The sequence below is a fragment of the Grus americana genome, chromosome 6 (genome assembly GCF_028858705.1).
Source record: "Grus americana isolate bGruAme1 chromosome 6, bGruAme1.mat, whole genome shotgun sequence".
NCBI classification, from domain to species: Eukaryota; Metazoa; Chordata; class Aves; order Gruiformes; family Gruidae; genus Grus; species Grus americana.
The window spans coordinates 8386802-8404271 of NC_072857.1; the positions used below are offsets into that span (position 1 = coordinate 8386802).

At 39.5% G+C, this 17470-nt stretch overlaps 1 protein-coding gene across 2 annotated transcripts in view; it reads left to right on the forward strand.

The window, feature by feature from the left end:
• NCKAP5 (NCK associated protein 5) overlaps positions 1–17470 on the forward strand; it is a 516605-nt gene that overhangs the window by 132483 nt on the left and 366652 nt on the right. For both annotated transcript variants that reach the window (XM_054830045.1, XM_054830046.1), the window contains one exon: positions 7749–7877. In XM_054830045.1, coding sequence (XP_054686020.1) covers positions 7809–7877 — 69 coding nt within the window. In that variant the 5' untranslated portion in view covers positions 7749–7808. The remainder of the gene's footprint in view (positions 1–7748; positions 7878–17470) is intronic.

Consider the following 17470-nt stretch of genomic DNA (forward strand, 5'->3'; position numbering starts at 1 on the left):
CACAAATCAAACTGAGCAATGTGTAGGAAACTTGACTGTATATTTTGAATTCTTCCCTCCAGTTAGTTGTTTGTCAGATCAATTCAGATGTTGATTTAATTGCATGCATTTTTCTGAACGTTGCAACATATCAGATGAACATGTACGAATTTGGTACATTATCCTTCTTGGTCTCCTAAACCGGATGTTTTTTCCTCTGATGAAGATTTGTAATTCAGTTTTTGAAACCTAATGAGATTCCCATTTAGCTCTCTGTGCCAGCCAGCCATTTTACCATGAGAAACAACTAGCTCTAATAATGATGTACTAGATGACAGTTGCATCTAGCATTTCATATTTAGGAGCCTTAAGCCAGAAAATGCCAGAGTCATCATTATTGGGACGTGAATGGGGCATTTATTTTTGAACTCAAAATGTCCACATAACCCTTTAGGTGTGTGAATTGTAGCAGTTCCTCGAACGAAATTTCCTCAGGTCCTGGAGTTCAGCTTCTCCAGGTGCCTGAAACTGCCTGTTTCTGACCTAAGCTCAGCTGTGGTTCTCAAGGGAGGCAAATGTGTGTTGAAGCCCCCAGAGGCAGGTGATGCTGTAGCTGTGTTCAGATCATGCCTTTGCAGATTAACAGCCTCGATTGCAAACCTTTGCTAGAGGGAGGCTCAGTGGTTAAGGGAATCCATCTTTACCATATAATAACCTATATCATACAGTTTATTATAGTATACAGTAATAAATAATATATAATAATGAGTGGTTAGAAACTCTCCCAGGAAATGGGAGCTTTGGATCTAATGTTTTCTTGAGCCTGAATAGTCCTAGTTTTGCTTGGATATCCTTTTCTTGGCTGCAGGCCTTACAACATTCAGAAGGATTTGATTTCAGGCAGAAACTAAGGATACACAAACACCATTGTCATAATCTATTTTTTGTTGATGATAACACTGTAATACATCCTTTTCTTCTATGCTGATCAGTTGCTATCCTGACAACAGATTCATGCTTTCTGTCTGCTTATCTTTCATCATTTTTGTCTCAATAATTTTATTGCCTGATATGAATGCTTCATATGTCCCATAAAAGCAAACAGGGGAGGGTAATGCTTTGACCTTTCCAGCATTCTTTGGTGTAATTTACTGGCGATTCTTCTCCTCCCTGCAGCATGGCTCTGGAACCCCATGATAAAAATGGACAGCCAATCCAAACAGAAAATGCTGAAAAGGTTAAAGCTTTGATTATGCTAGTCTATAAATGTTCGTAGTCTTTTTTTTTTTTTTTTTCCCCCAGAAAGAAGATGAGAGCTGAAAATGGCAATGGATGAATCATGCTTATTACAGAATACGGAAATGATATCGGTTCAACCCATTCATGTTAATGCTGAAAGAACGTAATCTTGTGCCCTCTCATTTTATGTTACTGCAACCCACCTTATCCTCTTAAATGAATGCATGCATCCATTTAATTAACCTGGTGATATTCTGAGATATAAATCTTTTAAATGCTTCTCATGCAATTCATCTTGACAGCTGTCATAGTAATAACATCTTTAATGCCATATTCTTTATTTTCTGATTTATTGAAATTCCTGGTATTATTTTGAGCACGCTGATAGGTTTGCTAGATTTTAGCCCTTAATCTTAACTTGTTTAAATCCTAGAAGCAATGCTCTATAGAAAGCTTTACTGGTTGTTTAGTTTGCTGAATAAATGGAAGATTATCTTGCATGAAGAAAGCATAAATGTATTTTGAAAACTGTGATTGAAACAGAGTGGAATTTAGTAGCTGAGACACTTTATTTTAAATGCTGTGTTTCTAGAACATTGTACTAAGAGCCTGTTCTTTGCTGGTGAGTGATCACCAGCCAAAATTGCATGAGACCACCCTCTGTGTTCTACTGATTCCCTTTCAAGGGATGGGGTAAGGGCAGGAGAGATTCACAGCATTTGGCTTTCAAATTAGTCAACCTTCAGTTTCTTTGTGGACTGCCATGTGTCAGTGTCAACATATATAATTAAAATCACAACAAAGACGAGAAGGTTCCTTGTCTAGCTCTGGCCCTTCACACACTTCCTTGAGGCTACTTTATCATGGCCTTGTGGATGACCACTGGACAGTTTTCAACCAGAATTAGGGGACTACTGGATTAAGGAGTGGTTTGGATCACAAAATAACTTGCAGGGCACGCCTGGCTCTGTGCGCTGCCTGTACGCTTCCAATATCCTTTGGATCAGTTTTAGAGATTGTAAGAAATTCGGAGTATATCAAAATGAATTATGGCACAGAAAAAAAAAAAAAGAGGACTAGGAAAGAGTCTCTATCTAGATATTTTCTGACCGACTTGACATATGTTATTTTAATCTAATTTTCCAAACCCAGTCAGAATATCTAGATATGTAGGCAGAATGGTATAGCAGTGCTATGTTTACTGCCTTGCAATTCCCATAGTATTCTACTTATCTAAGCATTTTAGGTTCCTGCATTGGAATTTTTCTAATTTAATTAACTCATTAATGCTGGCACATGGCACATTCTCCTTCCCTCTCTGCAAAAATGCAGCTTGCTTATCTATCTAAATAGCAACCTAATCCAGTGGGTGTGAATGTACAATGCATATATTAGCGCTAACAAACTGCTGACCAGTCTAAGCAAATACCTGGGAGTATTGGGCATTAGGCAGGCAGGCCCTGCCTCCAGCATTGCTATGTGGGTGAAACAAAAAACATTTAGCTAAGTTTCAGGTTGCATCAATGCAGATGTCGCTGTAGTTTTCTATTTCCCAAATGTTGAAGTTTGAAACATCAGCTCAAAAGAGAATTTTGGAATTATTTTTCCACTTCATCACTTAAAGTCATGACCAGGCTAAATACCATGGCAGGGAGAGATAGGGGTGTGGTAATGAAACCATTTTCATGGCTCACTTTTAATCACTAGGCAGAATTTTCTCATCTTTTGTGAAGGTGGCGTTTTCTGCTGTTACTGCTCTGGTGGTTTGAACACTCTACCATTTTAAAAAAACAAGGGAAATACTCAAAAAACTTAGTACAAACTTAGCATTTTTGACTGGCCTGGGAAGATAAACGTGATTTATCTTCCTTTCAACCACAGAATCTTTGATCTGTTGAATATATATCAAGTCCATAATTCCGGAATCTTCTTCTCTTCCAGTTGTGAGAAGGCCCAGACAAAAAGTACTGTACTTATTTCTACTCTTTTTCCTACAAATACCACAGCAAAAGCAAGCATATGCACACTAGTGTTAGCAGCAGAGTTGGCAAAAGAAACACAGCCGGACAATGACAGATTCAATTCAATTTAATTAGGTTCTCAGGAAACTGAATCACTCCAGAGATTGGTAATGAGATGGAAAATCTTTCACCTTTAGGTCACATGTTCATTCTAACTAACATTTGCATTGATGACAATCTTTACTTTCTCATAGCTGCTTCCTGACCTATGCTAGTGATATTATTTTCCTTCTCATCTCATTGCCGAGGGATAATACTAGTTCTAGTTATTCCCTCTCAGTCTTAAAGTATGGCTGTCGAACAAGCAGGACTATCAGAGTAGAAAAACGTGCTTAAAGGTGATGACTGTATAACTTTGGCCTCATTCCATTACCCAACAGTTTGATGTCCACATCACCAAAGCTGTCCTCTCGTTAACACCTCAGAAAGACAAGCGGAGGGAATTCCTTGCTGCCCTACGGGTGCTTTGCCTTCTGGCAGCACTGAGGTGTGCAAAGCAGAGGGTAGGGAGGCTGCATTGTATCTATCCTGAATTTGCATGAATGGACACTAGTTTGCAGAGCTGTCATTTTTGTCATGTGTCATAACTGCTACATTTGTACTAATTTGTAAGAGACAGAAAAATAAATACAGTCCATTTCCGGTTACCAAAGAGATATACTGTGTGCTGGTTCCCAGCTGGCATATGTTGGCATAGCTCTGTTGAAATGTAACTGCAGTTTCAAAGTGTGTGAAAATATCTTGGATGCTTATCTAAGGAATATAATGTTATATGTTTTCATCAGCTAAAGCAATATACATCAATCATCCTTTGTTACTACTAGAAATGAAGAAGGTAGTATAATCCAAGAAATTTCTTGCATAGATTTTAGAGAGTGCTTTTCTATGTTAATCACAGCATTTCTCCAGGGCAGAGTTTTAGAGCCATCTCCTGAAGTAATGAACATTCTTGTATTGAGTACTAAAAATATGGTGCGTTAGGATATGTAATCAAGCTGATGCCTCTGGCTTGCTGGCATTATGAACAGTGAGGGTATACCATAGTGAAGCAAGACCCCACTTAGGTCTTCCCTCGAGAGTTTTTTCTGTGCCCGTACAAAACCTTCTTCCCTGAATGCAAAACTGAGAAGACAGTAGGCAAACACCTGGGACCTACATTCTCTTAGACTGATCCTCATATGCTTCTTGAGGATAGAGGATTAATCGCCAAGTGCCTCTAACTTCAGTGCCTTCCCCAATATGCTCAGCATAGATGAATTCTATAGTCCCTTAGAGAAGAGTCCTACAGCGGAAAAATTTCCTGCAGCACAAAGAACTCTAAGATGTACCCCAAAAGATTTGGCAACATACGTATGGGAGTGCAGTATGAGCAAAGACACCATAAATCAGAAGCGACTTTGCAATAGTTTACAGTTCAGCTGAGCTAAATGGGACAGTCAAGGGCTGAATGCTGATCACTGGGGTCTCTGCTGTAAAGATATTGACAAGCAAATTGGTCAGGGAAGGCGGATAAATTTCTACAGTTGGTTCTCTTGGTAACACAAAAATAGTATTTCTGATGATTGGGCAAACTGATTCTCAGTGCTTTTACATTTCAAGACTGTTGCATCTGGACAGCTATTCTCCTCTGCTGAGCTTACCAGCAGATGCGTTAGCTCCATTTTGAATTGTTGTGTCTTTTGGTTAGTCTCAGAGGAAGAGAGATTTACCTGGGAGGGTCATTTTTTTCTCTGTGACAAGCAGTATGATGCACAAAAATGACTGTTCTAGGATGGAAACTTGTTCTGTTTTTGTTAAGTACTTCACTCTGATGATCGATTTTCTTTAAAGGCCTCCTGAGTTGGGTACTTTGAGGCACCAGCATATGTTGGTACAGGCGATGTATTGTATTATCTTGTCTGATAATTACCTTTGATTCAAAACTCTAAGTGGGTTCAGCCTTAGGTTGTTAACTCTTCAGGAGAGATCTGTGACAGCCTGCTAATGGTAACATGCCCAGAGATTTGAGCTTCCATGATGTGTGTGTGTGGGAAGGAGTGGAGTCTGCAGGTCTGAGGCTGCTTCACCAGTACATGAGTAGGTCCGCGTGCTGTGCTAGGTAGGGCTACAGTAAATGCACTCCTTGAAGTGCCCAAGGCAGCATAGCATATAAGCTGTAGGAATAATTAATAATAATCCTGTCTCCTTTTACTTCTAAACTAGAATTTGGGGTGGTTCCACCAAATACCTGCAGACAGAAACTGCAGACACTTATTCATCTTAAATACTTGAACTTCTGTGGGGATAATTGGCTCCAACTGTAGCTCTCACTAGCACGCTCCTGAGTGGTTCTGTGCTCACTGATCAACAGACTCCCTCGGTGGAAGTCATGCTCTCCAGGCATGATGAATGCGTAGAAGAATGATATAAAGATTACGTAAGATCTTTCTTTTGTGATTTCTGGCATAATCACAAGAACAGTGTAATACATTGCCTCTGTGTTTGTTCAAATCTAGTGTGGTATTTCTTTTGAGACATGATAGCTAATCAGGAAACAATGGTAATTATGTGATAGCACACCACTGAGATTCCTTATTAGCTGAATTAAACAGTGTGTGTAGCTTTAGGATTGGTACTGCAAAAAAGGAAGCAAGGGCTTACAGGTAAACCTGGAAAATACCCACAAGACTGAAACGATCACAGTGCAATAACTGAGATTTTCCTACCACCGTGTGTACGTGTTGTCATTTCATGTGTTCTGCAGATGAATGTGTGTAGAGGCTAATTTTTATCCATTTTGGAGAAAATGGCCTGAATTCTGGTCTTGCATTAGTGTAAACCAGAAGTATAAAGCAAGTGTGGGAGACACCAGGTGCTGTTTAATAGAAAGCTGAATTTACCACTGGATGGCTTGGTAGCTGGACCAATTACAGTTTCCCCATGGGAAAAAGAGCAGTCCCAGTTGTGATGCCCACATTGTACCTGCTGATCCCAGTTTGCATGCCTCTGGGAGCCCTCTGAACTCCAGCTGGCTTCGGAGGCAGTGCCTGGGGCGTCCTGCTCTTCTTGCAGGCAGCCTGTGCTTGGCCCACGGTCAGGCTCCTGTGTGCCCTCGAGGCAGAGCATTCGGGGACAACTTGGGGAAAGAGTTGCAGTGGCTTTATCTGCTTGATATCACCACAGTGACAGATAGGATCGTGGTGATGCAGGAGAAGTCAAGTCTATCCATAGGCATGCAAATACCTCTGGAGGGCACATGCAAGACTTCTCTTGGGAATGCCAGCTGCGGTACCCTACAGCCCAGCCCAGTGGTATTCACGCATCACCTGGCTGTTTGTGACTGAAGGTGCTGTTCGCAATTAGTAAAAAAGATCATAAACAGACAGATTTGTCTTTTGCTCACTCTTGTTTTTCAGTCAAATGCAATGAATTTCTCTAGCTTTAGCATTAAGTGGCACTGTATGAATATCTCAACCATGCTAGAATTATGTTTTTAAGTAGGCTTTCACATCAAATTTTGACTAAAAAATATGGACAAATTCTTGTAGTGAAAGCTCTTTGTCCTTAATGGGAATTAGCTCAGCTTAAGAGTTACAGGATATTGCCCTCTGATACAGTAAACACAGTCACTATGAAATGCAGGAGAAAATTCCTGTATTTTGTTCTGTATTTATAGCGTATCTGCCTGCCTTAATTTAGGCTAGAGTCTTATTTCTGTTGTTATTCTACTACTTTCTGTAAATCCTGAATAAATTCATTAGCTTTGCCCATGTTCCTGAATCACACACGTTAAATATTACCTTAAAATAACAAGCTAAAACTTTCAAACATGTATATCATCAGGAACATTTAGGAAAAGAGATTTGGTAGTTGTTACTTGTAAGCTGTGCCTTGGTTTTAGTAGAAAGCATCAGCCAGGAATAACCAAACCCTACAAACCCTCTGTGAGAGCTTTGCTGGGTGAAGTTCCCTGGCTATTCTGTACAGGCAGTGGGACTGTCTGATTATCACAGCAGAATCTTTGACGTTAAAAACATAATGAAAGTGCTGAGGGCAGTTGTCTCTCATTAAGGGTAATGTGAGTTGAAAGCTTTTAGAACTCTTGAGGATTAGGTCCAAAATTTGCACAGCATAGTAGCAGCACAGATGTGCAAACAAGCAGGGCTTACTGAGGAGTGCAATTAATGTGAAATGAACTGCTTCCCTCCCCGCCGCCCCTCCCCAGCCCCAGGTACTTCATTGGCTTTGCAGATCCAGCTCCCAGCCCACTTCAACAGAGACTGTGAAAACATGGGGTGTACTGATAAAGACAATAGTAGCAGATTTTTTTTTTTCTTTAAGAGGTGACCCAAATATATTGGTAATATTTCTATCTGGAGAGTTTAGCTTGTTTGGCACGGAAAATTTGTTCCTGGAACACAGCCTACTATAGACACAAAGTCGTTAGCTGCTGGGTTATTACAAAGTTAATGATGAAAGACAGAAACTGTTAAGCAGGGTATTGAAATGTGTGTTTAATTTTTTTTGCAGTGATTCTGGAAACAGCCTGACATTTCTAGTTGATCAAAAGGAAAACAAATAACCTCAGCTATGGAGAGAAAGAGACAGCTACAGAAAAGGGAATTTGGGAAAAGACTTTCTCTGGACAGCAGTCTTGTGGTAAGAATGAATATTTACTGAATTTACTGAATAAAATTTACTTCTGTCATAAAGATATGGTTGTTAAGAGGCAATACTCATAATGATGTACACTTTAAAGGTGTTTATCTATTCATCACAATATCATAGCCTTTCGTGATTTTTAAGGTTCTCCAGAGCAAAAGTGCTGGAGGAATTTTACAGCATCCTAAACAGAAACATATCATCATATAGAAGCATGTCCCTGAATTTACTGGATTTACACAAGAAAGGAATCCAGACAAATATACCAAACTTGCAATTAAAATCCTACTCAGCTGTTGTGGGATCACTCTGTATTCCTTTATATTTAGGGTATGAGAGCTGTAGGTAGCTGACGTCATCTAATCAGAAATGCTTGTTTTACTATTGAGGATACTAGAAAAATTTGTTCACCATGGTGAATGTATAAACTACTGTAATATCACATGAAAGAGAAATGTAAATGCCGTGTGCCATAAAATAATTGTTTTTGCTATACACAGGATTTGACTTAATTGAGATTGTATTCTAGATTTATCTTTAGTTAATGTTTTCAAGTGATGACTGAGATTAACAAGGAGTTTTTATAGCTGTACTATGGATACATGACCGGAACGTGCTCATAGATCTTGAACAGTTGTGTAAGAGGATAAACAACGTCAAGTACGCAGCATACTAGTGTAACACATACTGGAACAAGCAAAGCTGAGAGCACCAAGGAAACCTGTGCCATCTCTTTGGCATTCACAGAGGTTGTCTTCTGAGGAAGAAATTTGTTTCTGGGTGTTAATAATAGAGCTGTCTCTTTTTTTTTGAGTACTTGTATTGCTGGGACTGATGCTGGGAAATGCTGGGAGCAGGTGGATTTGGCATTGGCAGCCACAAGGGCTGGGTTCAGTCAGGTTCTAGGGGTCACTAATGAGCACCGGTTTGGCTCCTCACATGAAAGCCACAAATATTAAACTTTGCCCAATGAACTGTACTTCTTCACTCATGAATAACAAGTCAAATGATTCACAAAACAGTACTTAACGGGAGGAAAGGACAGCAGCAAGGTAACACAACATTAGAGAATAACCAAACGCTCCCTTCCCAGAATGTACCAATAATCATTTGACATCCTCATCTCTGATGACCTCTTGAGCAGATATTTCTCATCTCCTGTAACATCTCCTTACACACCGGTAGTGACTGTGGGACCCCAGAGCCCCTTTTGCCTCTATCCTGGGTAGCAACGCCTCATCCACACCTGTTCAAACCCCATTGTGTGAGCTGCCCACAGCCCACTCTTTCCAACCACTCCTGCCTCACCCACACTGCGGCTTGCTGTTGAGATTTTCTTCAACAAAAAGGCCACAAAGACCTCCTAGAAAATAGAAACTCTCCTGTCCCACCTCTTTGGTCTGACTTCTGTATCCCCATGCTGTCATGTATTGCCCTAATTTGTGTTTGGTGTTCATTTATCTCACGCAAATTTGAGATGGTTAGTCTACCTTGAATTTTATACATTGCTACAATGATGTCATTTCCTTCATCTTATGCAATACCTGTGTTTTGGTGGTTTGGTTTGTTGTTTTTTTTTTTTCCAAAGTAAAAAGCCCACTGACATGCTAAAAGCAGTGAATATGGACTGAGCTGGTTTCAGTCTGTCCACTGATGCTTTTCATTCATCTGCTGTGCTCTTTAGCAGGGGGCAGCAGAGCAGTCCCTCCCTCCCTCCCAGGTTTCCCCTGCTCTGCAGGTTCTTTGAGGACTCTGCTCTTCTCCTGTAGGCCTTAGCTAGCAGGTCCACACTTCTCAGGTGGTGTTAGTTGACCAGTGAAGAAATGTGCAGAGCACTTTTCAAAAGGGGTGTGTCCTTCTCCTTAGCTTTGATCATCATAAGAACCAGAGCTATTTCAATTAGATTTCTATTTTGAAAAATAAAAATAGAAATAAAAGTAGTGAAGAGTAGTGAGTCCTCGCCCAGACTCTCAGCTGAGCTCAGGACCCTAATGAGAAGCTGTTTAAACTCTGTCCTGTTCAGGCCTTGCTGCTCAGTGCTCTGATGGCGAGAGGAAGCCGATTCCAGGTTGTTCAACCTGCAACAAAATCTGCCTTCTCAGCTTGCATGCACTCAGCAGGCCATGTCATGCTTCCAGCGCTATTAAAATTATTTCAGTTGTCTTCTAGCTTGTGGGTGGAGAAGGTAGGTCTAGTATGAACTCAAAATTTTATCTAATACACTGAGTCAAAATCTGGTAGGGTTTGTACTCTCTGAAGTTTGTTTATTCCCAGGGCCAACCTCTGTTATTAGTTCTAGGCATGCTCCCCTCCCCGCCCTGAAACAGACTCCAACCTAAATCCTGCCGCTAAAATGTACTTCTGCAATCCAAACAATTGGCCACGACCTATCAATAGCTATCTGCAGAAAAGAAGAATGCTCATGGAACTGGGTGCTGAAAGCCGAGGGAAGTGCTAGCAACTGCGAATTTTGCACAAAGATGTTGCTTAGCGTGGCAAATCAGTACTGTTTTTCCCTAAATGTTTTCACTGATGTAATGGACTAGATTCAGCCTTTACGTAATGCATTAAGATAGACATTTTCTTTTCCCTGAGGTGGCAACGTGGTCTGCTGTGTGGATGGGAACAAGGAACTAGGTATTTCTGGCTTCCAGTCCGACCTACTGCTAGTTTGGGCTCATTTTATAGCCAAGGTAGTGCACTGTGCTTAATTCTTACCCTTTCGCAGCAGGAAGGGGGAGTAGAGAGAGACATTTGCCAATGTCATAGGGAATATTATGTGTAACAGCATCAAAAGTGCTTTTTCTAATAATCAGTGCTACCTGCATATTAACATGCCTATAAGGACTTAATTAGAGGAGAAATAAAAACCGTTGTTGTGTGACAAGGGGATGCCCCCTCCCTGCTCTTCAGCAAGTGGTAAGTATGGTGGGAGGCTGTACACAGGTGAAAAACCATCTTCAGCCACTGGCTTGAGGTCAATGAATTTATGAATTTATGCCAATATGTGCCAGCTCAAGATCCGTCTCTGATTAGCCCATGTTGTTGGGAAGGAGTTGAAGGAAACACGTAAGAGAAAGATGAAATATTGCAATATTTCACTATTTTGAACATATAAACCCATCATACCATCAGGCTGACACAGTTTTAAAACAATGTCTTCTACAGATGGCATTTATGGGTTATGCTTGCCTATAGAGTTCTCAGTCCATACATCCCTTTTCAGTGCTTGTATATTACAGGTCAATGTCTATCGAAGCTTTATATTGAGTAGAATATGTATAGCTAGATTAAAGAGTGTCATCCATACATTTAATTAGAAACATGTGAGCACTGTTCATTGTTTACTGCTAGCTATTACTTCATAACAAATTGGGAGAGACGTTTTGAGATTCGAGTGCCTTCATCCGCCTGTTAGTAAATCACACTGCATGCCCTGTGACTCCATGAAATTCAGCGGGGCAAAACAAAGCACTTTATGTTCCTCTCATTTTCCCCACATTCCTAGTCTCTCCTACCTCCTCTTAGTTGTTGCCTTCATATCGTATGTCTGTCTTCATTACCCCTGTATCCACTCTGTTACCAAATTCTGAGTGCTATGTTTTAGTCCAGTCCCCTACCTGTGTAAGTCCTTACGTCTCTGCTCTCATATCTCTTCCCAAAGGTTTTGTGTTTAACCTCTCAGGCATTCAGGACTGGACACTCTGCTTGGAAAATCTGGCCTTGATTTGCTCAAAAACATCATCTCCTTGTTTGGTGGAGTCTTCCAGCATTATCGTATCTCAGAAAGAATTCTGATTTCTGTGTGTTTAAAGGAAACATGTTTCTACTTTTGTACTCTGGACCATGAGACACAAATAGGCGTTTCTGATAACATTCCTCACCCTGCCTGGCTGTGCTGCTTTTCCCATCTGCATCAGATTGTAATCTTCTTCTGGAATGTTTTTTCCATGATTTAATCTATGAGTATTGCACAGTGATGTTTAAAACAAAAAAATTCCTTCCTTCCATATCTCTTAGAGTCTGAATCTATAGGCTATGATGGTATTTGCTGGAAGAGCAAGAAAAGGAAAGAGTTGTTTCTGAAGAAAAAGACATGGCTTCAAACTCTTTAGAATATGGATATGGGCCTTCAAAATATGAATATAAATTTCATCAAAGTGTTTTGTATTCAGGCCTGTCCCATCAAATGATGAGTTTCAGACTTCAGATGAGGAGGATCCATTTCAGCAACATCCTTCAAACAATATGCCAGTGAGAAATTTCATAGACATTAAAACACTCTTCCTTATACCACAGGCACAGTAACTACTTTTTGATCACCTCAGATAGGTGAGAAGAATTCAGTGTTTCATATATTACTCTACCGCTTTCCAGCTGGTGTCTTGGGGGAATAACCTTTACAATGAGGGCAAATAAACCTTTTTTTAAAATTAAAAAATATAAATGCACAAATATGCTGATAGAATGTGCTTTGTAGGACATATTTTTTAGTGAGTGATTTTGGGCCCCATGAATATTTGAATTAATGCTTTACTGGAAGTTAGTAGTTGTAAGCCATGTATTTTAACAAAATTTAGAATCTGACCGCTGTTAAGAAATGCCAAATTTGCAACAGAGGAATCACTACAACTGCTGCCCAGGTCAAAGGGGGATCTTGCTGTTCATTTCAATGACATTAGATCCCTATCAGCTTTCAGTCATAATATGACAGGTGTTATTCCAGGAATCTCTAATATAGCCAATGGCTTCTATTGTTGTGTAGGTTTCCAATATTGGCAACAGGTTGGAGATTTTTTTTATCTCCAGACACTCATTTATATTTGCAGACAAAACAGGTAAGCCTGCAGTGGCAATGATGTTTTATAGCTTTATATTCAGGTGAAACAATTACAAAATATTAACTTTATAACAATTCTTACAGGTAATCCTATGAAATCAGTTAAAGAAAATAATATTTTGTAATTTCTGCATGATATTTAAACCCCAAAACAAACCACCCAAGAAGGATATACTTTTTGCAGTTTCAATATAATTTTGTACTGCTGTATTGTTTCATCTGTTGTACAAGTGTTACTACTGTATTTTGGTTTTATGAAGTTTTCTTCTGCAAATTGATTACAGTCAAAACACCACAACTCTGAAAATCAAACTGGTTTGATATAGGAGGACTAAAGAAGATCTCTGATTCTTTTTTGGTTCTAGATAACAGATGTCCATCTCATATTGTTATGACACTAGTAAAGGTATTTTATCGTATATGTGGTTATAAGATGATAAGATAGACAATAACTTGAGAACAAGGTGGAACTCTATGTCCTTCTGGATTGCTGTGTAAGCAATTGAGACCAAAGCCATTGCTGTTATTGCCACAGTACTTCTGTTTAGAATTAAAATAAACTGCAAAATTCATAATGTTGATGGAATATATTTCTTTGTAATACATTACTTAGCTGTCACATACCTCCAGGTCAGATTGTTTTCTGTTTAGACTGGGATATATGGCTATTAAAAGTGAAACAGATCTTTCTGAAGAACAATCTGCTTTATCATGTGGCTTAAAACCTTTAGGTTTTGTTAAAAAGAACAGCTTTACAGAGTGAAATAGTGTGAATATTTCATGATTTTAAATTTTTTCATGAATAATTTTTTCATGTTAAATCTTTCATTTCAGCATATGTAGTTGAAAATAACTAGTGACTGAAGCTAGGTAAAAACAAGATGGAAAGGGATTTTTATGTATTCTTTTTCACTTCAGATTGAAATAAATGAAGAAAATTAACATTAACACACATAGAAAAATAAAAATTGTACTTTAATAAAATTAAAGCACATATTTCTTTAATATGGTATAATGAAGATGTTTTTGATGTGATAAGATTTCTTTGGTAATACTTGCAATTTATTATTTGGTATGCGGGGGAGGCAGCTTAGATGGGGAATGCTATTAAAAAGGCTAATGAAAGGATTGATTGTATTTCAGGTTTTCCCTACAGAAGTTCTTCAACAAAAAGAAAAATGGAAAAAACCCCAAACCCTAAGCAGACCCAAAGCCAAGCTTTTAAGTAACTTGTGTGGGATGAGGAGAGTGTTAGAACGTACCCCTGCCACCAGGGCCACATCGGCTCCTCTATTCACTGGGGTGCTCTTTGAACATAATAAAAGCCCTATCCTTTGCCTGATCCAAACTGTCCAGTTGTCCCCCAGACCCTTTTGATCACGAAAAAGTCAATGTTTCAAGCTGTGCTCTTTATTTGTGTGGATAATTCCCAGCCTCACGTCGCACGTGGTTGGCCCTTACAGCTGTGGTGGCATTTAGCTGGGGAGATTTGAGAACAGAGTATCTTTTTGAAGCAGCTAGCATTTATCAAAGTAAAAGTTTTTGTTTTATTTAAAATGAGGCTTTTGCTTCTGAAAGCAAGCTGCAGTAAAGTGCTTCTCTGGTGGCTTGTGAACTGTGCCCTGCTGCTTTCATTCTGGTCACACGCTCCTGTGGGGCTCCGTAGGATTAGCTTTAATGACACCACTTTGTTGTAATAAGGGTAGCTGTGTAATATAATGAATTGTACTGGGGCGTGGGAGTAATGCCTTCATCTAGTCTACCTGCGATGGTTTTGGCATCGCGTGTAAAAACACTAAGTTGAATCGGAGACCTTTGTTAAGAAGCGTGCATGTGTTATCCATGAGTAATGCACGGGGCTGGGAGCCAGGCGTTTGGGGGTTAAGTCCAGCAGCTGTGACCTGTAATCAATTTCTAACTCAGTTTAATAAATTTCTAATTCAGTTTTCTCATCAATAAATGAGATTATAATAATTTCTTACCTCATAAGTATTCTAAGAACGGTCTGTTATTAACATGTGTCTGTAGCTTGCTTTGATATCTTCAGATGAAAGGTGTCACAGAGAAAGCGACATTATAGCAAAGCTGTGAAGAGTGCTGTGCCAGCAAGGCAGGAGGGGTACTCTTCGTATGGGGGAATTAAAGGCAGCGAAGGGAATAGCCCTGACTCTTTCCTAGTTGACTGTGACATTCACAATGTGTCTAACATCACTATGCAACATACTGTAATTCAGCATTTTGAAATGAAAGGTGGCATTAAAAATATTGGCTAGTCAGATGTTGGCTAATGTTCTAATGTTTGTAGCCTGATTATTTTTTTTTCCACCTAAAACTGTTGCCAAATTCCTTATGAATCTGCAAATATTTTCGGTCCTCTCAAAACTCAGATTTTTATTTGTGTGTGAATTTATAATTTAGAATTTTATTCAGTTCTGCTTGGATACAGCATCAGAAAAAACCCCCAACATGTACCAAGAGCATAATCAGGCACTGCAATAACATCGTGCAGCACTGGAGAAGACATGCAGAATATGAGCCTCAAACAAACAGCTTTCACAGTGTGCTGCAGAGGCAAGTGAAAACATCTGTAACATTCAGTCCATGTAATGGGAGCATAAGTCAAGGAGAACGGTTTAAAAAAAGGTGATGTGTGGTGTTTTGAGGTAGAAGACAGAATACAGGAAAGAATAGCAATGAAATACATGTACTGTTACTAACTTAATAGGTTATTGTTTGCACATTCACAGGGAAAACCCTAAAATATAGAACTGCCATAAGTACTCAGTAAACCGAATTACTAAGGGAATATTAGAAAAGCCTGTTCCTTGTGGCAACATTAGTATTGCTTGCACTATTCTGCAAATCTGACAGTAAGGACATCTATTCCACAGACTGGGCAAATGAAGTGCTATCAGCTGGCTATGTAATAGCCCTGAAATCTGCCTGAAACTTGTGGAAAAGGAAAATACCAGTGAGGATAGAGTTTGTAAAAAAAAAAAGAAAAAAAACCCAAAAAACCCAAACCCAAACAACCCCCCTCCCAACCAAACAAAAAACCCACCACAACAAAAAAACCCCCCACCCTCCCCCCCCCCCCAAAAAAAAAACCCCAACAAACCCAAACCCCAAACCACTTAATAAAGTGTAAATCAGAACATGAGCTTGGGTATGTGAGACACTAGAAAACACACAAGAAAAGAACCATCTGAATGGGTGTCAGTTCACAGCAGAGACTGGGGAGAGATGAGGAGAAAGGAGAAACCACTGGTGGGACAGGAGTACTTAGGCTTTAATGATATTGGCCTATCACTAATGCTAATATTGTGGGAAACACCGTGGTCTGCATGGGTTTAAGGGCATTGTTTATGAGCACAGCAGTGCATCTAGGCTTTTAGAAGTACAGTCTACATCAGCTTGGATAAAGGCAGCACTAAGTCACCCGTTTCACCAAGTGAGATGGACTGTGGCACTTCCATGTAGCAGTGGTAGACACGTGGTTTGGATTTCATTTGCAGGAAAGATATTAAAAAATAAAGAAATGTGTAAAGCACTGCATGTATTGCTAGCAGTCAGTTACTGCAAGTGCTGTTCTTGGACTTTAGAGCAGCCTGGCAAAACCTAACATTGTAACTAAAAACTACAGGGGCTGCAAGTTCCAAAGGACTCAGTGAACCCAGGGAATTACGTTAGAAGAAATAAGTGTCGGGCCTAATGTGAAGAAATGGCTATATTAGGTGCCAATGGCACAGAAAGAACTGAAACCCTTGCTTGGAGTAATACAGAGAGTGACCTATTACTTTGATTAAAGCTAGTTTATACAAATAGAAACCAGAGAGCCTTTTCAAGAACTGGAGATGTGGATAAACAATGAGAAGTAGCTGCATAGCAAGCCAGGGAAGATACTACTTGAAGAGAGAATAAAAGTAAAAAGCTCCTATATTGCATTGAAAACAAGGGAATAGTGCACGGAGCGTGTTGTTCCTGAGCAACAGTTGGAACAATATTCCTGCTGGAAGACGCCTCAATGGTTTATTGATCAAAAGCACTGACACCAACACAGGCAGAAGTGCGCTCTGAGAGAGGAATTATTTACCATTTGTTGCTGCACATCAGAAGTTGCATCAATAGGTATATATGGTGACAGGGTGACAGCTGAAACAGAACCCAAATCCCTAGAGAGCATGCTTTGACAAACTGCTGGCTTTTGCTTTCTCATGTCTTTGGCACATAAACTTAAAGCGACAAACATCTGACTTGAAAGTTAAAATAAAAGCTTTAAGAGAAGTTTCTGTAGCTGATCTGCCCTTGTTCATTGTCACAGAACTTGATGCAAAAGCAGAGGAAAACTAAGTACAGAGAACAGTAAAGATGATTTTACTAGTGCCTGCAAATTAGCTGGCAGATGGACTGAGAAAAACAGAGGACAATAATATTGTGGCCTTTAAAAAAAGCAGGAAAATCAGTCCATGTTCGTACAGAATCTCAGCAAATTCCCTTTCAATATAAAAATATTAAATCCAAAACTATTTCTAAAAAGCTTTGAAAGACACTGACTTCACTGCAGAAGGGGAACTAAAAATGAAAATGAAGGAAAAAGTAGGGCAAGTGTCTGTGTGTATATCTAGAGTTATTCAGGAAGGAAACCTCAGCATGGTACAATACAAAATTAGGGTGGACAAAAAGAAATGAGTGTCAAATATTCAAGTGGACAAACTCCAGAGACTGAACTATGAGAAGTTTGTGATAATTT